General features: G+C 36.4%; 1 protein-coding gene across 16 annotated transcripts in view; it reads right to left on the bottom strand.

Annotated features, from left to right (window-relative positions):
- Positions 1 to 24,681, bottom strand: part of DMXL1 (Dmx like 1) — a 166,408-nt gene that overhangs the window by 105,287 nt on the left and 36,440 nt on the right. For 14 of the 16 annotated variants that reach the window (XR_004961739.1, XR_004961738.1, XM_036280413.1 and 11 more), the window contains 8 exons: positions 21,583 to 21,772; positions 20,219 to 20,387; positions 17,160 to 17,372; positions 14,706 to 14,959; positions 13,916 to 14,594; positions 13,707 to 13,828; positions 1,820 to 1,909; positions 1,617 to 1,719 (listed from right to left, as the gene is read on the bottom strand). Coding sequence is in view for 14 of the 16 variants with exons in the window: in XM_036280413.1 (XP_036136306.1) it covers positions 1,617 to 1,719; positions 1,820 to 1,909; positions 13,707 to 13,828; positions 13,916 to 14,594; positions 14,706 to 14,959; positions 17,160 to 17,372; positions 20,219 to 20,387; positions 21,583 to 21,772 (1,820 nt within the window). In the remaining 2 variants the exon portion in view is untranslated. The remainder of the gene's footprint in view (positions 1 to 1,616; positions 1,720 to 1,819; positions 1,910 to 13,706; positions 13,829 to 13,915; positions 14,595 to 14,705; positions 14,960 to 17,159; positions 17,373 to 20,218; positions 20,388 to 21,582; positions 21,773 to 24,681) is intronic. The other 2 variants (XM_036280418.1, XM_036280408.1) reach the window with 2 other exon arrangements.

The following is a 24,681-nucleotide window of genomic DNA, read 5'->3' as shown; positions in this document are numbered from 1 at the left end:
AAAAAGGAAAAATAAGGAACATTTTGTTGATATAAATAACCCTTTATCCTGTAACTGACATCTTTATTTCCCATTTTTTAGCATCTTTCCATCATTTATATTTAGAAGTTACTAAATCACTGTGTTTTTGCACAGTTCATAAATTCTCAGGGAAAATAATAGAAGACTAAGTGAAAGCAGTGGTAAGAAATTAGACATAGCCCTGATCGGTTTGGCTCAGCGGTTAGAGCGTCAGCCTGAGGTCCAGAGAGACCCGGGTTCGGTTCCTGCTAAGGGCACATACCTTGGTTGCAGTTTTTTTTTTTTATCCTCACCCGAGGACATTTTTTGTTCAGATAGAGCGGGAGGGAGAGAGAGGAAGAGAGAGAGAGAAACATCGATGTGAAGGTACACATCAAGTGGCTGCCACCCACACGACCAACCAGGGCCGGGGACAAACTGCAACCGAGGTAAGTGCCCTTAGCGGGAACCAAACCCGGGTCTCTCTGGACCGCGGGCCGACGCTCCAACCGCTGAGCCAAACCGGCCAGGGCCCTCGGTTGCAGTTTGTCCCTGGCCCTGGTTGGGTCGTGCGGCTGGCAACCACTCGATGTGTCTCTTTCACACCAATGTTTCTGTCTCTCTCTCTCTTCCTCTCTCTCCCTCGTACTCTAGCTGAACAAGAAATGGAAAAATGTCTTCAGGTGAGGATTTAAAAAAAAAAAAAGAAATTAGACATAAAAGTGCAGAACTCGAAGAAGTACTTGTCAAAGGAAAAGGAAAATAGAAACAAAGTAGAATAAAGAAACAATGTACAAGTAAAAAAAATAACCTGGAACAAATAAAAATGTAGTTAATATTACTTGAGGCTTATAACTAACTTTTAAAACAACAGATACATACAACATGGTTGCTTTATAAGAAAAGTTATTTTTGTGGTTGATTTGACTATAATTGAAACTGACAACCAAGAGATTTTAGCTTTGTTTTGCTGTTTTCCTTTAGGCAAAATAAACAGTTACTATTGAGTGGAGGCATTTAAATATTTTTCAAAACTGTTTAATTATAAAGGTACTAATTATAACACTTGGTGTTTAAATTATAACTTGAAATTTTAAGCTACTGCTTAATATTATAGTGTCCACATTATCCAAATTGTTAGGGCAGGACCCCATTTACCAGAGCACTAATGCTTAATTACAAAAAACATTTGTATCATGCTTTTTTTAAGAACATAATTGACAAACCCCTTCAATTTTTTGTATTTCCTGGTTAAAAATAAAAAGATACTGACATTTATGATAAATGATGCCATAAACATACACAGGAAAATTTTAAGTTTAAATTGATGAATTCAGAGAATGTATCGATTTATCTTTGCTAAATACTTAACATACTCTACAGCAGCGGTTCTCAACCTATGACCCTTTCACCGGGATTGCCTAAAACTATTGGAAAACACATATTTCGGATAATCTTAGGAACCAAGACACTGCTCCTCTATCCGTCTCCAGGAGGGTCCGCCCACATGCAGATACGCCCACATGAGGAACTGTATTAAAGAGTTGTGGCATTAGGAAGGTTGAGAACCACTGCTCTACAGAATATTTCTCATTGCATAAAAAATTCGTCTTTACCTTCATCAGATAATATTCTGTCTTTTCCCATATTTTTCTTCTCAAGGTTATTCAAAATGAAGTCTTCTCGAAAAACATGAAGCAGCTGGGTTTTTCGGCCTTGCTGAATGTAAATAAATAGCAACGTAAGTTGACATATATATTATTATACCTATATATATATATTATACCTAATGCTAAGTGGTCAGAAAAATAATACTTACAAGTTTTGTAATGGGATCTAATGCGATAATGCATCCTGGTCTGGCCGTTGATTGTTGACTTACGATGTTAAACACTTCACCAACATATTTCTGTTTTTAAAAGAATGGATCTCCTTTATTAAACAACTAAATTAAAATTAATTAGTAACAAATAACATGAAATTTGAGGCATAATCAATCAATAATAAATAGTTTGAGTGTGGCTAAATAAGTTCACATTCTAGGATTTTACCTTACTAGGGAATTACATAGCAATGAATAAGAATTACAAGCTCACTTGGTGCATAGAAAAACAAAAGCAGCCTGGCTGGTTTGGCGTGTCTCTCTCACATCATGTTTCTCTCTCTCTCTTCCTCCTTCTCTCCCTTCCGCTCTATCGGAAGATAAATGCAAAAATGTCCTCAGAAATAAAAAAAAAAGAAGAAAAACAAAATCTAATTATAAGGGGAAAAAAAGTATTTTATATCAATAAATGTGAAAGACTGACTTCCATCTCATGGACTGTTCTAAGAATCAATGTTTTTTAAGTATTAATTCTGAGGTGAGAAGGATGGAGTTAAACAAGTTGATGTATTGTTTATGTAGTTATGCTGATTTCATGAGCCACTTATGTCCTGACTGCTATAGTTAAATTAAATCTTCATCATACTTGATCTATCAGCAGCATTTGATCCTGGTGATAACTCCCTCCTCCTTGAAATATTTTTCTCAACTTGTCTTCCATTATATACAACACTCATCCGATCCACTTTTAACAATGGAATGCCCCAGGTTTCAATTTTTCTGTCACTCTAATTTCCAACTATATTTTCTTGACCTCAGTGATTTCATTCAGCTTCATAACTTTAAATTTAGATTCTGACAACTACTTATTTTATATCTTCAGACCAGGCTCCTTCTAAATTCAAGAAACTAGCCTACTGGATCTCTTAGATGTCAAATAGGCAGACATCTCGAAATTAACATGTCCAAAGCCAGGCTGTTGAATAATCCTGCTCCTCAAAATCTGCTACTTATATATTCTTCTCATCTCAACTTGAGGCAATTCTACTTTTACTAATGCTAAGCCACAAAGCTTGGGAGTCATCCTCTTTTTCTCACACAAATGCCATATCCATTCCAGTCCTAACTATCTGATGTTCAAAACCCATCCAGACTGGACCAATTCCTACAGTCTTTATCACAACCACTTGCAACCATTCTAAGCCCTTTTGATTCTCTCCTGGATTACTGTAATAGCTTCCTGAATAGGTCTAATTCCACTTCTGCTTTCCTTGTCTAATTTATATAGCAATCACAATAATCCTCTTAAAATGGAGTAAGATCATATCACTCTGACATTTTCTTCAATGGGTTCTATATAATTCAGAATAAGAGTCAAACTTACCACAATCGCTGATGAGGCCTCATATGGTATGGCCAGGCTAACTTTCTGACTCATCCCAGACTACTCTCCTGCCACCTCACTCACTCTGCTCCAGACACAATGGTCTCCTTTAAATATCAAACATGTTCTTGACTCAGGATCATTGCCCTGGCTGTTCCTCTCCTGTAACACTCTTCCTCTAAATCCTTCAGGCCTTTACTGAAATGGCACCTTTTTTAATAAGGTTTTCTCTGACCAGCACCTTACTTGGCGCTCCCAACTACTTTAGCTAGAATGTTGCTCTCCATGGTATTTCTTAATATATGTTTACCCATATCCCTTCACTAGAATATAAGCTCAGATTTTTGTCTGTTTTGTTTACATCTAAATTCTCAACACTTAAAACAATTTCTACAAATAAATGACAACAAACTGGACAATCTGGACAAAGTAGATGAATTCCTAGAAACACACAATCTACCAAATCTAAATTAGGAAGAACCAGAGAATCTGAATAGATAAATTACAACTAGTGAAATTGAAGCAGTAATTAAAAAAACCTTGAACAGGATAGTTTCACAGGTGAATTTTGCAAACATTCAAAGAAGAGCTAACATTAATCCTTCTCAAACTATTCCAAAAAATTCAAGACACGGGAAGACTCCCAAACTCATTTTATGAGGCCAGCATTATCCTAATTCCAAAACCAGATAAAGACATTACAAAAAAAAATAAAGGAAATTATAGGCCAATATCCCTAATAGACCCTCAACAAAATATTAGCAAATCAAATCCAGCAATACATTAAAAAGATCATATACCATGATCAAGTGAAATTTATTCTGGAGAAGCAAGGCTGGTACAACACCTGCAAATCAGTAAAGGTGATACACCACATAAACAAAATGAAGGACAAAAACCACATGATTATATCAGTAAATACAGAAAGAGCATTTGATAAAATCCAGCACCCATTTATAATAAAAACTCTCAGCAAAGTGGGAATAGAGGCAACATACCTCAACATAATAAAAGTCATATAAGACAAACCCACAGTAACATCATACTCAATGGGCAAAAACCACAATGAGATATCACCTCACACCTGTCAAAATGGCTATCATCAATAAATTATCAAACAAGTGCTGGCTATGATGTGGACAAAGGGGAACCCTCAGGCACTGTTGGTGGAAAACAGATTGTTGCACCACTGTGAAAAGCAGTATGGAATTATCTAAAAAATTTACAAAAGGAACTGCCTTATGACCCAGAGATTTTACTTCTAGGAATTTATCCAAAGAAACCCAAAACACTAATTCAAAAGGATATATGCACTCCTATGTTCACTGCAATGTTATTTACAATAGCCAAAATATGGAAGCAGTCCAAATGCCCATCAGTAGATGAGTAGAGCTGTGGTACGTCTACACAGTGGAATACTACCTGGCCATAAAATAGAAGGAAATTTTGGGGGGAAAAGGGGGGGGGACATCTGTAATACTTTTAATAAAGATTAAAAAAATAAAATAAAAATTTTTAAAAAAGAAGGAAACTTGACCCTTTGCAATAGCATGCATGGACCTGGAAAGCATTATGCTAAGTAAATAAGCCAGATGGAAAAAGAAAAGTACCATATGATTTCAAGCATATCAGGAATCTAAGAAAAAAAATGAACTAATAAGCAAAACAAAAACAGACTCATAGAGAGTAGTCTGGGTTGGCGGGGGAGGGTGTGTAGGTGGTTTGCAGGGATTGAGCAAAAAGGGATAAAAAAGAAAGAACTCATTGACACTGACAAGAGAATGGTGACTGCATGGAAAAGGGGAATGGCGGGCAGTGGAGAAGGGTACAGCAGGGATACATGGTAATGGATGGAGACTTGACTTGGGGTGGTGAACACTGAATACAGTGTTCAGATGATGTATTGTAGAACTGTGCACCTGACCCCGGCTAATGTGGCTCAGCAGTTGAGCACTGACCGATGCACCAAGAGGTCGCTGGTTTGATCCCCAGTCAGGGCACATGCCCAGGTTGTGGGCTCGATCCCCAGTAGAGGTCATTCAGGAGGCAGCTGATTGATGTATCTCTTTTACTGATGTTTCTATCTCTCTCTCTCCCTAAAAGTCAATAAAAACATATTTAAAAAAAAAAAAACTGTCCACCTAAAACCTGTATAATTTTGTTAATCACTGTCACTCCAATAAATTCAATAAAATGGAACAAAAAACAATTACAGAAAAAACAGAAGGCTCTCAATAAATATGTCTCTACTACAATGCTATATAAGTGGTTTGAAAAACTTCTGTTCTGAGCTACGCACAAGATAGGCATAGAAGATGTGAAAATGGAGGCAGAGTGAATGGAAGCTACACAGATGATGTCCCAGGACCAAACAGGAATTACAACTAAAATAAAGACAAATCCTCAGAAAAAAGCAACAGTAAAGCAGAGACACTGGTAGGATCTGTGGAGGCGTGAGAGGGTGAAAAGCAGGGAGCCCATGGACAGCAGCAGTCTTAGCTGTGAGCAGCGCCCTTGGGGAATAAAGACCAAGCCCACTCCACAGTGCAGAGAGCCAGAAAAGAGTGCTAAAACAGCCACAGCCACTCACCTGGGGGTTACAGCAGAGGGAGGGTAGACTGGGTTGGAACTCTGTGGGGACAGCGGGAATTTGGAGGGCACTCAGAGTTTTTGCTGAGCTGCGGCCACAAAGGGCGGTGGCCAGTGTGCTCCTTCCCAGAGCTGTGGGGAAAAGTAGCAGCCCCCGCCCCCATACTCAGCCTTTCCCAGGTGAGGCAAAGAAATGCAAATTGAGGCTCATTAACAACCAGCATCTATCCCACCCTCTGGAAATCGTATTATGCAGAACATCAGGGCTACATTCCAAGGCACTGAGTAACTGAGACCACTAGCCTCCAGGAAAAAGCTAGAGGATAACTGAACCTTTCCTGGGCTTGCAAATCTACCCAAGAAAGTAAGACTTGACAGTGGTTTTTAACGCAGGCCCATCCAGGCTCATCCAAACCCAGTAGAGGGAGCCACAAACAGCAGAACACCAACACCCAAAGGGAATATTTGGCAGGATCGAAAACCCACTGAGATAGCCAAAATGGTGAAACAAAGAAACAAATCCCAAATGAAAGAACAAGAGAACTCTATCAAAGATGAGATCAATGAAATGCAGCTAAGCAAATTATCAGAGGCAGAGTTCAGAGCCATAATCTTAAGGAAGCTCAACAGCATTAGTAAGGACATCAGCACCATGAGTAAAGATACAGAAACATTGAAAACCAACCAAGTGGAAATGAAGAATGACACAGCAGAAATTAAGAACACATTGGAAGGACTAACCAGCAGAGTAGAGGAAGCTGAGGACCAGATCAGTGAATTAGAAGACAGGGTATAAAAAAAAAAATCAACCAATCAGAAAACCAAAAGGAAAAAACAATTAAAAAACAGGAAGATTGCTTAAAAGAACTGTGGGACAAGTGGAAACGTAGTAACATTCGCATCCTAGGAGTCCTCGAAGAGAAAGAAAATGGGTACGGGTTAGAGAATATATTTGAAAAAATAGTGACATAAAACTTTCCCAACTGGATGAAGAAAGAAAGCATTCAAGTTCAAGAAGCACAGAAAGCCCCAAGTGAGAAGAACCCAAACAGGCCCACACCAAGACACATAGTAATTAAAATGCCAAAAATTAAAGACAAAGAGAATTCTAAAGGTAGCAAGAGATAAGCAACAGGTTACCTACAAAGGAAACCCCATAAGGCTCTCAGCTGACTTCTCAACAGAAACACTATAGGCCAGAAGGGAGTGGCATGAAGTAATCAAGGTCATGAAAAACAAGGATCTGAACCCAAGACTACTACCCAAAGCTATCATTCAAAATAGAAGGTCAAATAATGAGCTTTCCAGACAAAAAAAAAAACAAAAAACAAAAAGCTAAGGGAATATATTAACACCAAACAAGCACTGCAAGATATGCTAAAAGGACTGCTGTAATTAGTAGAAGAAATAGGAAGAAAAATATAACCACACTAACAAAAGTTGCAATAAATAAGTACATATCAATTATCACCTTAAATGTGAATGGTTTGAATGCTCCAATAAAAAGACACCGAGTAGCTGACTGGATAAGAAAGCACGACTCACATATATGTTCTTTACAAGAGACCCAGACTCACATAGGTTGAAAGTGAAGGGATGAAAAAAAATCTTTCAAGCAAACGGAAAGGAAAAAAAAAGCTAGGGTAGCAATACTCATATCGAATAAAGTAGATTTCAAAATGAAGGCCATAACTAGAGACAGAGAAGGCCACTACATAATATTGAAAACATCTATCCAACAGGAAGATATAACCTTGGTAAACATATATGCACCCAATATAGAAGCACCAACATATATTAAAAATCTGGAGGACTTCGAAGGAGAAATCAACAGCAATACAATCATAGCAGGGGACTTCAACACCTCGCTGACATCACTGGATAGATCCTGTAGAAAAAAAATTAACAAGGAAACACAGACTCTAAATGAAGTGCTAGAGCAAATGGATTTAATAGATATCTACAGAGAATTATACCCCAAAACTACAGAATTCACATTCTTCTCAAGTGCACATGGGACATTCTCAAAGATAGACAACATGTTAGGGCACAAACTAAGTCTCTACCAGTTCAAGAAGATTGAAATCATATCAAGCATCTTCTCAGATCACAGTGGCATGAAACTAGAAATCCACTGCAACAAGAACATGCAAAGACATTTGAACACATGGAGGCTAAATAACATGTTATTGAACAATGAATCGGTTACCATGGAGATTAAGGAAGAAATTAAAAACTTCCTAGAAAGCAATGAAAATGAAGACACAACAACACAAAATCTATGGGATGCAGCGAATGGAGTTCTGAAAGGAAATTCATAGCACTACAGGCCTATCGCAAGAAATAAGAATAATTTCTAATAGACTAACCTCACAACTTAAAGAACTAGAAAGCAAACAATAAGAAAACCCCAGAGCAAGTAGAAGGAAGGAAATAGTAAAGATCAGAGTAGAAATAAATGACATGGAGAACAAAAAAAAACTATTCAAAGGATCAATAAAACAAAGAGCTGGCTCTCTGAAAAGATAAACAAGATTGATGGACCCTTAGCTAGACTCACCAGAAAACAGAGAGAGAACCCAAATATACAAATCAGAAATGAAAGAGGAGAAAAAATAACTGACACCACAGAAATACAAAGGATTGTTAACAGATATTATGAACAATTATACGGCAACAAATTCGACAATCTAAGCAAGATGGACAAATTTCTAGAAACACATAGTCTCCCAAAACTGAACCTGGAAGAAATAAAAAACTTGAACAGACCAATAACAACATAAAGAAATTGAAGAGGTAATCAAGAATCTCCCAGCAACAAAAGCCCAGGCCTGGATGGCTTCACAGGGGAATTTTACCGAACATTCAAAGAAGAACTAATACCCATTCTCCTCAAACTATTTCAAAAAATTCAAGAAGAAGGAAGACTTCCAAACTCGTTTAATGAGGCCAGTATAATTCTAACTCCAAAACCAGAAAAAGACACTACAAAGAAAAACTACAGGCCAATATCCCTGATGAACATGGATTCCAAAATCCTGAACAAAATACTAGCAAATCGAATCCAGCAATACATCAAAATAATTATTCACCATGACCAAGTGGGATTCATTCCAGGGATGCAAGGCTGGTACAATATTCGCAAATCAGTAAATGTGATACACCAAATAAACAAAATGAAAGATAAAAATCATATGATCATATCAATAGATGCTGAAAAAGCATTCGACAAAATCCAGCACCCATTTCTAATAAAAACGCTCAGCAATCTGGAAATAGAGGGATCATATGGAGACATAATAAAGGCCATATATGAAAGACCTACAGCCAACATCATACTCAAGGGGCAAAAACTAAAAGCATTTCCCTTAAGAACAGAAAGAACACAAGGATGCCCACTTTCGCCACTCTTATTTAACATAGTACTGGAAGTCTTAGCCACAGCAATCAGACAGAAAGAAAAAAATGAAAGGGATCCAAATTGAAAAGAAGGGAGTGAAACTGTCATTATTTGCAGATGACATGATACTATAATAGAAAACTCCAAGGACTCCGTCAAAAATTTACTAGACTTAATAAATGAACTTGGCAAAGTACCAGGATACAAAATTAATATCAAGATCGACGGCATTTTTAATACGCTCAATTAATATTTGACAAAGGTGGCAAGAGCATACAGTGGAGTAAAGACAGCCTCTTTAATAAATGGTGTTGGGAAAATTGGACAGCTACATGCAAAAAAATGAAACTAGACCATCAACTTATACCATACACAAAAATAAACTCAAAATGGATAAAAGACTTAAATGTGACCCGTGAATCCATAAAAATTCTAGAAGAAAATGTAGGCAACAAAATTTCGGACATCATACGGAGCAGAATTTTCACTGATACATCACCTAAGGCAACAGAAACAAAGGAGAAAATGAACACATGGGACTACATCAAACTAAAAAGCTTCTGCACAGCAAAAGAAACAATCATCAAAATGGAAAGGCAACCCACTGTATGGGAGAACATCATTGCCAATGATGTATCAGATAAGGGGTTAATTTCCAATATATATAGAGTGCTCATACAACTCCACAAAAGGAAGACAAAGAACCCAATTAAAAAATGGGCAGAGGAGCTGAATAGACACCTCTCCAAACAGGACATACAAATGGCCAAGAGACATATGAAGAAATGCTCAACATCACTAATCATCAGAGAGATGCAAATTAAAACAACAATAGGGTATCACCTCACACCTGTCAGAATGGCCGCCATCAACAAATCATCAAACAACAAGTGTTGGCGAGGGTGTGGAGAAAAGGGGACTCTGATACACTGCTGGTGGGAATGCAGACTGGTGCAGCCGCTATGGAAAACAATATGGTGCTACCTCAAAAAATTAAAAATTGACCTTCCATTTGACCCAGTGATCCCACTGCTGGGAATATACCCTAAGAAGCCTGAAACACCAATCAGGAAGAATATATGTACCCCCATGTTCATAGCAGCACTATTTACAATAGCTAAGATCTGGAAACAGCCCAAGTGTCCACCAGTAGACGAATGGATAAAAAAGCTGTGGTACATATACACAATGGAGTACTATGCAGCGATAAGAAAGAAAGATCTCTTATCCTTTGAGACGACATGGAGGGACCTGGAAAGTATTATCCTAAGTGAAAGAAGCCAAGCAGAAAAAGACAAATACCACATGATCTCACTTATATACGGAATATAATGAACATAACGGTCTGAGGCATACAGTAGACCCAGAAACATGGAAGTAGAGCACAGACTGACTTCCTCAGAAGAGGGGGTGGGGGTGGGGGATGGGAAGAGATAAACCACAGAACTTATATGCATGTATGCATGACCAATGGACATGGACAACTAAGCCTGGGACGGGGCGGAGGTGGGGTGGGGTGGGGGGTGCCAATGGGGTAAAAAGTAAAATATCTGTAACAAAAAAATAAATGAAAATTCAAAAAAAAAAAGAAAAGAAAAATAATATAGTGGGAAAAATCATGCTATTCAATAATGAGGTTTAATATATACCTATAGTAATCAAGAACCATGTGATTTGATGCATGGATAAACATAGACTGAAAGGGTAAACAAACAGTAATAGATTCAAACCATGGAATACTGCTGAATAACAAAAAGAAATGAATTACCAATACATGAATCACCTTGGATGCTTTTTTTCTCTTTTTTTTTTCCCCCTTGGTATTACCTTGGGGTCTTTTGCAGTTCTATACAAAATTTTGGATTATTTGTTATATTGCTGTGAAAAAATGCCATCGGAATGGTGATAGGGATTGCACTGAATCTAAAGGTGGCTTTGGGTGGTTATGGGCATTTTAACAATCTTCTAACCTATTACTACAGAATATCTTTACATTTAAAAAAAAAAAAAAGAAATCGACGGCATTTTTATACACCAATGATAAAATCACAGAAAGAGAAACTAAAAAACCAATCCCATTTACCATCACAGCAAAAAAATTAAGATACCTAGGAATAAACTTAACCAAAGAAATAAAGGACCTATTTGCAGAAAACTACAAGTCACTGAACAAAAAAATAGAGGAATATATAAAAAGTGGAAGCACATACCTTGTTCATAGATTGGAAGAATTAACATCATTAAAATGTCCATACTACCCAAAGCAATCTATAGATTCAATGCAATCCACATCAAAATACCAACGACATACTCCACAGAACTAGAACAAATACTTCAAAAGTTCATATGGAACAGAAAAAGACCTCGAATAGCCACAGCAATCTTGGAAAAGAACAAAGTTGGAGGGATCACATTACCAGATTTCAGGTTATACTACAAAGCCACTGTAATCAACACAGCCTGGAACTGGCACAAGAACAGGAAGATAGATCAATGGAACAAAACAGAGAACCCAGAAATGGACCCAAAACAATATGCTTAATTAATATTTGACAAAGGGGGCAAGAGCATACAGTGGAGTAAAGACAGCCTCTTTAATATATGGTGTTGGGAAAATTGGACAGCTAAATGCAAAAAAATGAAACTAGACCATCAGCTTACACCATACACAAGAATAAACTCAAAATGGATAAAAGACTTAAATGTGACTCATGAATCCAAAATTTCAGACATCATACGCAGCAGAATTTTCACTGATACATCACCTAAGGCAACAGAAACAAAGGAGAAAATGAACACATGGGACTACATCAAACTCAAGCTTCTGTACAGCAAAAGAAACAACCACCAAAATGGAAAGGCAACCCACTCTATGGGAGAGCATAATTGCCAATGATATATCAGATAAGAGGTTAATTTCTAATATATAGAGAGTGCTCATACAGCTCAACTAAAGGAAGACAAAGAATCCAATTAAAAATGGGCCGAGGAACTAAACAGACACCTCTCCAAACAGGACATACAAATGGCCAAGAGACATATGAAGAAATGCTCAACATCATTAATCATCAGAGAGATGCAAATTAAAACAACAATGGGGTATCACCTCACACCTGTCAGAACAGCTGCCATCAACAAATCATCAAACAACAAGTGTTGGCGAGGGTGTGGCAAAAAAGGGACTCTAGTACACTGCTGGTGGGAATGCAGACTGGTGCAGCCACTATGGAAAACACTATGGTGTTACCTCTAAAAACTAAAAACTGAATTGCCATTTGACCCAGGGATCCCACTTCTAGGAATATACCCTAAAAAGCCTGAAACACCAATCAGAAAGAATATATGGTACCCCCATGTTTGTAGCAGTACTATTTACAATAGCTATGATCTGGAAACAGCCCAAATGTCCATCAGTAGACGAATGGATAAAAAAGCCGTGGTACATATACACAATGGAGTACTATGCAGCTGTAAGAAAGAAAGATCTCTTATCCTTTGAGACAACATGGAGGGACTTGGAAAGTATTATCCTAAGTGAAACAAGCCAAACAGAGAAAGACAAATATCATATGATCTCTCTTTATTTGTGAAATGTAATGAACATTAACAGTCTGAGGAATGGGGTAGTCCCAGAGACATGGAAGTGGGGTACAGACTGACAATCCCCAGATGAGGGAGTGGTGGGGGAGAGATAAACCACAGAACTTATATGCACGTATGCATGAACAATGGACATCGACAACAAACCTGGGGACAGAGCGGGGAGGGTTGGTGAGGGGAATCAGTAGGGGAAAAAGGAGAAACATCTGTAACAAAAATAAATTAATAAAAAGAAAAAAAAAGAAAGAAAAACTTCTGTTCTGCAAAACCATGCATTAAAAATAAAAATAACTTAGGAATAAAACAAGATTGGAGACCACTGACACCTATGCAATTCTATAACCAAGGCATGAACCAAAACATGAATTGGTAGCTGAGGTGACAGCTTGAATGTCCTAGTTCAGTATAGCTGAGGATTACCTCAGGGAATATTTTAAAATATGAAAACCAAAAACATGAAAATACTGGCTTGTTGGAGGTGCTGGGTTGGTATTAGTTGGGCACAGGAAGAGTGCTGCCTGTCATAAGACATAAACTTTGCAATGGTGCTGAAAGAATTCCATCCTGTATTGCAACCGAGCTGATAGCTTTTTCCTTTCTTGGTTATGATTAAACTTCCACATTATAGTGCCATTATTCCCAATTTATCTCTGAGCAAAAAGTATTACAGAAAACATACTGTAGGATACTAGACTCTACTTCTGAATAAATAAAATAAATGGTTTCCTTTTAAAGGAACTTAGAATCACTGTAATGGTAAATACAATTATAAAAAAAATAAAATACCTAAAAGACATACTACACTGTATTATAAATTATATATCTCAATTTTAGAACATGCCCAATAAGTATAAATTAAGTACCTTTAAAAAATCAAATAATATGCTTAGTCTTAAAAGCCATTTACTTACAGAAATTTCAGGATTGGAAAGCTCACAAAGAAGTTTCTTGGCATCAATAACTGCTTCGTATAATCTCAGATATTGTCCATCACTTGCCACAAAGCATGCACTAGGAGAGTTGCAGTAGGCACCTACAAAGTATTAACAAACATTTAAAATGTTGTCCTTAAGCAATGTCAGAAAATCTAAATTTATTACACAGAAATCAGAATGCTTACCTAAACAGTAACTGGGTATAAGAGTGGGCAGCCATGCCACATTGGAAAATGCAGAAACATGAAGAGAATTAATCCGGGCAAGCTCAGAAACACCTCCAGAAAAAGACAATGGCCCAACTGGATCAACCCGCCAAAGAATTAGCTCACTATAAACCGCTTTGGGATCCTGAAATGCAATGCCAACGGTGCTTTTATTCTGTTGTGCCAAATCTTCAGTATTTACAGCATCATAAGGTTGTTTTTGGTTATCAACATCTGGTGTCCTTAATGCATTATGGTGTGATGTTGTCAACAATAATGGTAATACTGAATGGCAAGCTAAATCATTAAGATGAAAGCGATGACCACAGTATCTGGATTTGTGCGAAATACTGAGAACTGTCGAAAAAGCAGATTCTTCGGCAAAACTGACTAGCCACTGATTCAGAGAGCCATCAGCATGCTTTGAAATCATCATAACATTAGGGGTAAAAATACTTAATTTTAAGCTATTAGTTGATTTACTGTGACCAGAAGAGATAAGCATTGATGTGGAACGTGTGAGGCCAGAAGGCTTTTGTTTCCCTTGCTGAAGAGCCAAGTCAACATTCTTGGTACAGGCATACATCACCACACTTTTACAGAGAGAACTCGCATCACCTGTGGGGAAAGCTACAGGAATTCTGGAAACAAAGGAAACCTAGAATTAAGAAAGTGAGCATTAGAATGCGTGAAATTATGTAAAGAGGCATTACAAAACTGTACCCACATTTAACAAGTAGTATCTGTCCAGAATTTTTAATAACAGTACCTGTACTTGACGAAACATGCCAGGCTGGTATTCATCCAGCCAATCCACATGCCAAACCAGCAAAGAGCCATCCATGGGATGAATACTGAACAGCATGTCTGCATTTTTAGTCCATTCAGACAGAAGTACTTCAATCTGATGATCGATGGCAGCTGATGGTAATGATACAAAAGTTGAGTTTGGTACCATTTTATCACCACTCAATTCCTTCTTTTCATGATTTATTTTCAGGTCATCAACACTATCATCCATTTCTGTAAGCAAAACAATTCATGAACCAAGTAAATACAATCAAACTGTTACTATAAATTAAGGGACATTTTTAAAAACGTACTCAAGATGAAAATCATAATAGTTTTCATGAACGAGAAATGGGCTCCCCTTTAAAAAATAACTTTGCTTCAGGACTATAAAGCCACTGGAACTAACACACTAATCAGAAGTCCTATAAGACTGAGTCAATGGATTATTGGTAGAAGGCTATTATAGGAGGAGAAAATAGGTAAACTGGTTTCTAAACATACTACCTCTCTGGATCTCAGTTTTGCTCATGGTAAAATGAGGAAGTTGGAACTGGGTCTATAATTCTGGGTTGAATTTTAAAAATATATTATTAGAATGTAATTTTGACTTTTTTCATAATATCAGATTTATCAAAACCTGAGTCTGCTAAACTAGCTACCCTCTAAGTGTATGAACTTATAACTAATAAGATATTTTAAAGAAACCATTTTAAAGGAATATATTTATAGTGCCCAATTTCCAGGTTTTTTCCAACACATAGGCAGTTAAAAATAAACTGGTATTCCAACTTAATACAGGTAAATATGTATATTCTGATTTCTATTTCAAACACCCCAGGCCCTATTCTAGAAATAGAAAGATTTTCTTAAAGAAGACTGTCAAAAATGTTAGACTGTGACCAGATTTTAAAAATTGGTCAAAACATACAAATCATTTAAGAAAAAGAAAAATAATCCAATAGAAACGCAGGCAAAGGGCACAAAGAGGCAAACTGCAAAAGGCTAAAATAATTCTGTTCCATTTGCCTCATGAAAATGCCAACTAAAACAAGATGCCTTTTCCCCCATATCAAATGGCAAAAAATAATATAATGAAATGATCCAATGGTGGCAAGGATATATAAAAAAAAAAAAGATATTTGGATATACTTAGAGGAAGTATAAACTGGTAAAACATTTCTGGAGATCAATTTGGCAGAAGTTACTATGCTGTACACCTGAAACTAATACAAAATAATATGTAAAAAGTTAATTTAAAAGACAAATTGGCAGAAGTAACTGAAATTTAAAATGTTTACATCTAGTAATCTATATTACAGAAAAATTCACACAAAGATGAAAAGATGTGTTATTGTACCATTACCGGTATAGTGAAAACAACTTAAATAAATTTAAATGTCTATCAATAGAGGAAATGTTAAAATTTTCTCTTGACATGGAATACTCAGAAGCTGTTATAAAAATGAGATTGAAAAGTTCCCATACTAAATTTGAAATGCAGGTTGCAAAACACTAATTTTGTTTAAAAATGAACTCCTATAGCACAACTTTTTTAAAAACTGTATAACCCTGGCCGGTTTGGCTCAGCGGTTAAAGCATCGGCCTGCGGTCCGGAGAGACCCAGGTTTGGTTCCCGCTAAGGGCACGTACCTCGGTTGCAGTTTGTCCCCGGCCCTGGTTGGTTCGTGTGGGTGGCAGGCACTCAATGTGTCCCTTTCACGTCGATGTTTCTCTCTCTCTCCCTCCCTCCCACTGTATCTGAACAAAATATCAAAAAGTGTCCTTGGGTGAGGATAACAACAACAAAAAAACTGTCTGTATAAATACATAGAAAGATAGAAAAGAATAAATGTAGGATACTCAATAATATGTAAATTTTATTCCTATCTATACCATCTGATATGTACAATCTCATAATTAAAACAAAACTTTTAAAAAACAAAAACATTTATGAACCACAAACTGTAGCAGAGATAGCTAGCTGGCGACCACAAATTCTTGCTTCCTAATCCTTAACATAGAATGGCTTACTATCCAGTCAGGGACTACATGGATCCTGTGACTAGGTCTTTCCCATAAAATGAGAAAGTGATATGTGCCAATTCTGAGTTAAAATTGAGGAACAGCTATACCTTCTTTCTCCCCTCCCCCTCATTAAGGCTAAATGCAGAAGATTTTAAGGCCCTAGTGTAAAGCTCCCCAAACTTTAATGCATATACAAATCAGGTGGCTGACTGAAGCCTAAATATGTGGAAGAAAGCTATCTAGAAGAGGAACATGTACACTAAATTTTTAAATAAGCTAGTCCAAATTTGTATTATGCCATTGCAATTCTGAAGTTTATTTCTGACAGTAGCTAATGTTACCCTAATATAAAATCTTTGCTATTCTGAACAAAACTTCACATTTTTTATCCTTCTTAAAGCTTTACCTTCATCAGATTTTACATCTGCCTGATTAGAGTCTTCTACACTGGCCTCAGAAGATGGTTGTTCAAAACTTTTTCTAAGTTGCTGTAAAAAGACTTCCATGGACAAAGTAAAATGTAACTCTTTATTGTTTAGCCAGTGTACCACAAAAGGTCCACTCTTCTCTTCATTTTCATTTAGACTTAGAGATGTGATAGAAGGAAGAAGTGGAATGTCTGTAAAGAACAACAAAAAACACAATGGAAATTTCTACCATTCTAGCATACAAAACATCCAGGTCTCATATTTTTATTGACTGTTAAATTTATATTTAAACCTCTGCAATATATTTCATTTAACATATAAATAAGACTCCCAACATGTTTGCCACAATTATTATTAATGATAACAGACAAATGGTAAATTTAACATACCTATTTTAAAGGACGTAAAATTATATATTCTAGGTCATATAGCATACTTTACTTTTATATACATATATTTTCTTTAGTTCTACAAAATAGTCTCATTAAGAAACATCTATAATTGGTAGACATCTTAATAGGAAAGCCTTCATAACTTATACATACACTTTGATAAAAAAGATATTTTAACCTAATCTGCCATGCAAATGCCATCATCATGTCAAAAGAACTAGTGATTTACCTAAATAGCAACTACTTTCTTTCTTACTTAATAGACTGACATATTAAATTTTTAAATGACCAACCCATTTAATTTTAAGATAGACACTGCTTATTTATTAGCATCAAGACTGAAGTTTGAAAGTGAAATTGAGGCTCCCTTCTTATATTCAAGAAAGGCATTTAAGACAAACCAACTCAACTAGCAAAATAAAAGTTCCTTGGTATTACTTTAGACATAATTGCTAAATTAAGCATACTGAAGTATAGATTCAAAGTAAGTTGTGACAAATCACAATCCTTAATTAAAGGTAAAGAAAATTTGTCTATCATATTAAACCACATCTAAATGCTGGTATCTGCCGAACAGTAAAGGCTGAAATGAATTCAGGGAATCTAAACTGATTCTATGCTTCATCAGAGCAAGGATCATATCTGTTTTGATCACCCTTGTATCTCCAGTTCCTACCTCTATCTTCAGTTTCTAGACTGGCACAGAATAAACACTCAATAAAAATTTTGAGGGACTGAATTGCCAAAATAATGGTTCCTAGATGAATACACACTAATGCCAGCAATTAAGAGAATGCCCCCAAGAACACTAATGGGTAGGATTTTCTAATTTTTGACTTACAATCAACCCAAAATAGATCAGTAATGTCTCCAGTAGACCGCAGGCCTGGTTGTTAAAATATACAAGGAGGGACTAATGCTGGTTTTTAGCAGAAGCACTGTGGCTTAAAACAAACAAAAAACTTCACATTTCTCCTGTCACCTGACCTCACTTAAAGAATTTCATTGTCATTTTTTTTCATGCAAAATCTTCATGGAAAGGATATAAGTATTGGAATTAAGAGAACAGGCTCGTAGGAGCTCCTCTGTGTTTCTCTTTCTATTGATGGGCAAATAAGTAAAGCCAAATCTGAGAGCTGGGCTTTAAATAAGAAACAGAGCATCCAATCCATCTAATTTTGGAAAAGGAATTTTTCATAGGGTCTATTCTACCTGCTAATAATATTATTTTGCTTTATTTGCTCTATATGTATGAATTTTCCTTAGGCACAGTCTAAGAAAGGTTTTAGATCTTTCCTTATTAGAAGGTAGTTAAGGAGATGCTACATTGGTTTCCTTTTCTGTAATCCTTTAGCCTTGTCCATTAAAGTGAGAATTCAAACTTTCTATATTCTCAAAATATTGTCTTTTATTTATCAGAGACTCAAAATTATTATATTGACCTTAGAGTTGCCTCTGGGTATTATAACCTTTGTCAATGTATATGTTTTGATAAAGGTAATGGCATTTTCCAATCCTATATAATATTTAATAAAAATAATTCAATACTCTCCCATTTACATTTTCTTGGCTCATGATTTCTTTTACAGCTGGGAGTGTTGTCTACCAAATAAAAGCTAAGAGAATCATCAAATACTCTTCATTCCTACCACAAGTATCTCTATACTTATCAGAGCACTTCTTTTATTCAAGTAACTAATGGACCATATTTATTGCTATGTTTCTTTGAAGAATGCAATTCGGCAAATCCAGTGTACTATAGTATATGAAAATAAATGATACGAAATTTATGCTTAAGAAAATACCAAAATAGCCCTGGCCAGTTTGGCTCAGCAGTTGGAACACTGGCCTGCGGACCAGAGAGTCCCAGGTTCGGTTCCCACTAGGGGCACATACCCCCCCCCCCAAAAAAAAGATAAAAAATTCCAAAGTACATAAACACTCATCAGTAGTGCTAATCTTCCGGGGAGAAAAACTAGGGTGGGATAGAGGTGAAAAAAGGCTTTTACTTTTCACTTTCTGTACAGATGGCATTAATCACATGCAAATATTGTTTTTAATTTTTTCCCCAGTTATATTCTAAGGTTCTACTTTAAATGCCCCAACTGTGAGTTGGTTTCTAAACTCACAAAAAATATTTACTAAAATGATGAGCACTTAAATTCTTCAAATTTATAGACAGATCCAGATGTTCTAGATCTTCAATCTATCAGTATATATTTCACTATAGAAATATGTTTCAAGCCCTGGCCGGTTTGGCTCAGCGGTTAGAGCGTTGGCCTGCGGTCTGGAGAAATATGTTTCTTAATTCTTCTAGTTATACCATCTACTTATTTCTGTTCTATTTCTAAAATGGCTCTAAAGATCAAGTACTAAACATATTGGTTTTAACAACTATAAATGATTATAAAATACTACTTTGGGATGTTAACCTCTGTGTTAACTATTAGCTTAAATCTCAACTTTTGAATAAGAAATCTCAATGGCTTATCAAGATTTTAAGTCACTAACCAAATCATAGCCTTAAGGAGCAAACAAATAAACAATAACCTCATTTTGTGTAAACAGTAAGTTGGCTATAATGAAAAATTAACTAAGAAAATCTACTCAATTCCAAAAACATTTTTTGAACAGTGCTTTATTACCTGTGGCTGGGTTGATGCTGGCTGCAATATGAAAGTGGCAAAGTGCATTGGCATGCAGTGGAGTGTTCCTGTGGACGTGATGAGGATCCTGCTGATGGGGCAGGTAGCCGGTGTGTGCTACAAGTGCAAGTGATCTCCTTCGACCTCTACGAAAATGTCTCAGATTTACCTGTGAATAAACAAAGCAAAACTAATGCCTGTATTGCCATAAGGAGATATGTATAGATTACATAATGATTGTTAGACATTACGGATATTCTATTTCAGATGAGTTTATATCTACAAATATCTTTAGTAGTTTTTGTATAGTAAATTTGAAACCTGAAGAAGCTTAGAACTTAAACTGCCTGACTCTTAACTATCGCACAATACACTGTACTTTTTACTTGGTTTATTTTCTGATAAGTAATTTCCTGAACTCAAAAGAAAATTTTACAATAATGTGTCTGTGGACAATGATGTCTTTATGTATACTGTTTTCTCTGTATCCACAGCGTACTCCTATGACCACGAAGCACTGGATAACATCACCATAATAAAGTAGGGTGTTATTTTGTCATTTAAAAAGCATTTTCAGAGATCATCTCATTTGACCCATAAGGCAGACATTGAAAATCCTGTTATTCTCATCTTTCAGATGATAAAATAGCTTATATAGAACCCAATCTAAAAGTAGACAAGAATCTTCAGATTTCTAGTTATTAAGTCTACACGCATTATATATTTCATAATATTTTAAGCCATTAGAATACTATACTAATTTGATAGCTATTCCATAATCAAACAAAGCATTCAAAGATAAATCATTTTTAGATCACTTCCTATTTTTAATATTAATAAAATAATGAAATGAATCTGTATTAATAGTCAATGTTCAATTAGTACAAATATCAAAAATTGACTATTACTTTCTATACTACTTAGTAAAATACTCCAAATTCTGACGGGTTCTAAAGATAACTGCTGTAGAACAGAATCTGACAAACTAATTGTTCCTATAATTAAGACAGGACAAAACACCTCAAGCTGTAAAGAAATAATAAAATAATTCTTACAGTCATACCTTTGCTTTCTCAGATTTTAATTTACTTTATGTTATTTTAGCTAAGACGAGTGTAAACATCATTTTATCATCAGTTAACCTAAGATTACATCATAAGTAGTTTTTTGCTCTAGACAAAATCCTTAAGAACACTTTTTAAACCAAATAAAACTGAAAATATTTTAAGATTTTCCTAAGACATATATATTTTTTATAACTATCCATGTGACTTTGAATATTAATTAGGATCAATGTTACAAAAAAGGCAACGTAGAAAAAGTTTTAAAACTTGTAGGAAATAACATCTAACAAAAACACTTACATCTAAACTGTTTTGAACTCGTTCTTTACTGGAAGCATTTCTCTCGGAGTTATTTGTTAAATTAATTGATTCAGTCCAGTGGTTGCTGTCACCTCCATAAAGTAAACAATCATTTGGTAAAAATGTCTCTACCCAAAGACGACACACATTATCTTTGCAGCAAGTCAATAGCACATTACATACAGAAGCCCTAAGGAATAAAAAGATTTTAGAGGCAAATACATAAATTTCACACAGTATCACATTCTACAATATTTCTATAATGCACACAACTAAGGTATCAATGAAGAAAATAACAATATACACTTATGAAATGTATTTAGTCAATACTCATTAACTTGATTGGGTATTCAATGTCATCCCATCAAATGCTTGCTAACCTATTCTTTCCTGCCTAGAATTCGGTAGTTCTTGTTTCAATAATCTAAGATGCTTTAACAGCGAAATAATAAAGACTGAGATCATGCCATAATCCCTCAGTTCATAAGCAAAAAAAAACCCCATCTATTGAAATTTTCTGATTTATTCAGTGCATGGTTATTTGAATTATTTCATAATGCTTCATTTTTTGCTTCCTGTACAGGCATATGTACACTGGTCACTAACAGGCTACATTAACTAGTACACTTATCCTCTCCTTGCCTATACATATGCCAAAATGAGTGAAGTGCAAGAACAGAAAATTCATGATAAAATAAGTACAACCACTTTGTTTCTTAGTCATTCGTGATTTTCAGGAAATTTACTGTCTCGCCATCCCACCAACCGCACATATATTAATAAGCTCTAAAAGCAAGTAGACACTTATTTAAACATATTTAAAACAATCAACAGAAGGCTTATATTAAGTAACTCAGTAAGTTAAATTTTTTTTTTTTTTTTTTTATCCTCACCCGAGGACATTTTTCCATTTTTTGTTCAGGTAGAGTGGGAGGGAGAGAGAGGAACAGAGAGAGAGAGAGAAACATCGATGTGAAAGGAACACATCGAGTGGCTGCCACCCGCACAACCGACCAGGGCCAGGGACAAACTGCAACCGAGGTACATGCCTTTAGCGGGAACCGAACCCGGGTCTCTCAGGACCGCAGGCCGACGCTCTAACCGCTGAGCCAAACCGGCCAGGGCAAGTTAAATTTTTTTAAAAAAGGAAGTAAAAATATTCTGTAGCAGTCACTTTGATGAACATATCTACCTGATTAAAAAAGAACACCAGCCAAGGGAAGAAAAGGGAGGATAGACAGCATGTTTTGTCTTAGTTGCTCTTTTCCTCAGCTTTCCTCCTCTACTCTCTCACCTCTCCCCCTCCCTCCCCCACTCTTCCCTTCTTTGTCTACTCCCTTTTCTCCCCTAGCCACCCACTCCCTGGGCTTCTCTCCCTCAATTCTCAGCTTCTCCTCCTCCCCAGATACCCTCCCTTACCTCCACTCTTCCTCTTGCCCTTCACCTCTCCCTCCTTCCTAGAGCCCTTCCTTCTTTCTTTTCCAAACTCTGTCTCTCCTTTCCATATCTTCATGCCTCTTCCTCCTCCTTCATTCTTTTTCCCTCTTTTTTCTCTAATCCCCTATGTCCTTCTCCTATGCCCCTTCCCTCTCTGTTTCTCTCTAGCTTATTCACACACACAAGCAATGACAATGATATTAAAAGTAACAAAACAGAAACAGAAGAAAATAGATCAAAAGGAAATATATGGAAAGCTCAAGGTTTACAGTGCCAATCAGTAACTGGCAGAATGGAGAAAGGCTTACCAAGGAGGAGAAGGTAGGAGACTAAAGGGCTGAAAAGACAGCAATCAGAAGAGGTATAAGAACTTAGGCAAGAGCAACAAAGTAAGCAAGAAAGGAGCACAACTCAGAAGCATGGGGAGGACTTTAACGCTGGCATGTGGATGGCCCCAGGTGAACTTCCTCAGGATACTAGGCCTACAGCCAGTGTAAACAGCTGGCAGGTAATATATAAATAGCACCCATCCTATTTTGATGTAACAAGAGGCTAAGACAATTTGAAACTAGTCATCTAACCAATTTTTGGAGGTTTCTGGAGGATAATAACCAAATCTCCCAACGTGTCTTACATTCAGCAATTTTTAATTAGTAAAGAAGTATACGCTTATTACAAACACTTCTCCATTATTCTCTCTCAAGCTAGCAGTCCTTTGTATACATATTACCATTTCACATTTTATGTGAAAAACAAACCAACCACCTGTATCGTTCGCTCAATGAAGATGCCATATCAAAAAGAGTAGTGATCGCCTGGCCGGTGTGGCTCAGTGGTTGAGCATCAATCCATGCACCAGGAGGTCACCGGTTCCATTCCCAGTCAGGGCACATGCTCAGGCTATGGGCCAAATCCCCTGTGGAGGGCATGCAGGAGGCAGCCAACTGATGTTCTCTCTCATCAATGTTTCTATCTCTCTCTCCCTTCTCTCTAAAATCAATAAAAAAAAATTTTAAAAAGAGCAATGGTTTTTGATGGGATCTCTCTCATCTCATGAGAAAGGGTCAACCTTCCCACTATATACTTGCAGGCAGAGGGCAGATGGTAAAACAAAACGGAAAACTCAGAGATCTCAGGGAGATTAGCTGATTCATAAATGATGTGGATACAGAAGTAAAATTCTAGAGACCTCTAAAAGATGTCATAACTAACAGAAAATTCTAGTTCTATATCAGTTCCCTATGCTGAAAAATTTAGTTGGTAAGAAATAAAATGAACACAGGCAATAAAAAAAAAAAAGAAAGCTAGTATGCTTTATTGCTGTTATCAGGCCTCATGATGGCCCAGTTTAAGTGCCTCTATCTCAAGACACTGTGACTGTTTTTGCTAACACTGAGTGAACTAGGTCAGGAGCAGATGTGACTGTCCTCTCTTAAAAAATATAATACTTCATATAAGCCTCTTTTTTAGTATGCTGGTAGTCCAACCATCAGTGAATGAAAACACTTAGATATAACAAAAGAAATCAGCCTCTGAAATGATGTAATCTTCAGATACTTCTAAAAGGTTCAGAGTTTGTGATGACAGCTATTTTTACTGCGGTCACTTACTACTTTTAAAAGAAGAGTTAACATATGCTACAGCTCATTCTATTCTATACAA

This window comes from Molossus molossus, unplaced genomic scaffold (genome assembly GCF_014108415.1).
Source record: "Molossus molossus isolate mMolMol1 unplaced genomic scaffold, mMolMol1.p scaffold_m16_p_3, whole genome shotgun sequence".
In the NCBI taxonomy this organism is placed as follows: Eukaryota; Metazoa; Chordata; class Mammalia; order Chiroptera; family Molossidae; genus Molossus; species Molossus molossus.
This window is presented reverse-complemented; position numbering and strand designations above follow the sequence as displayed.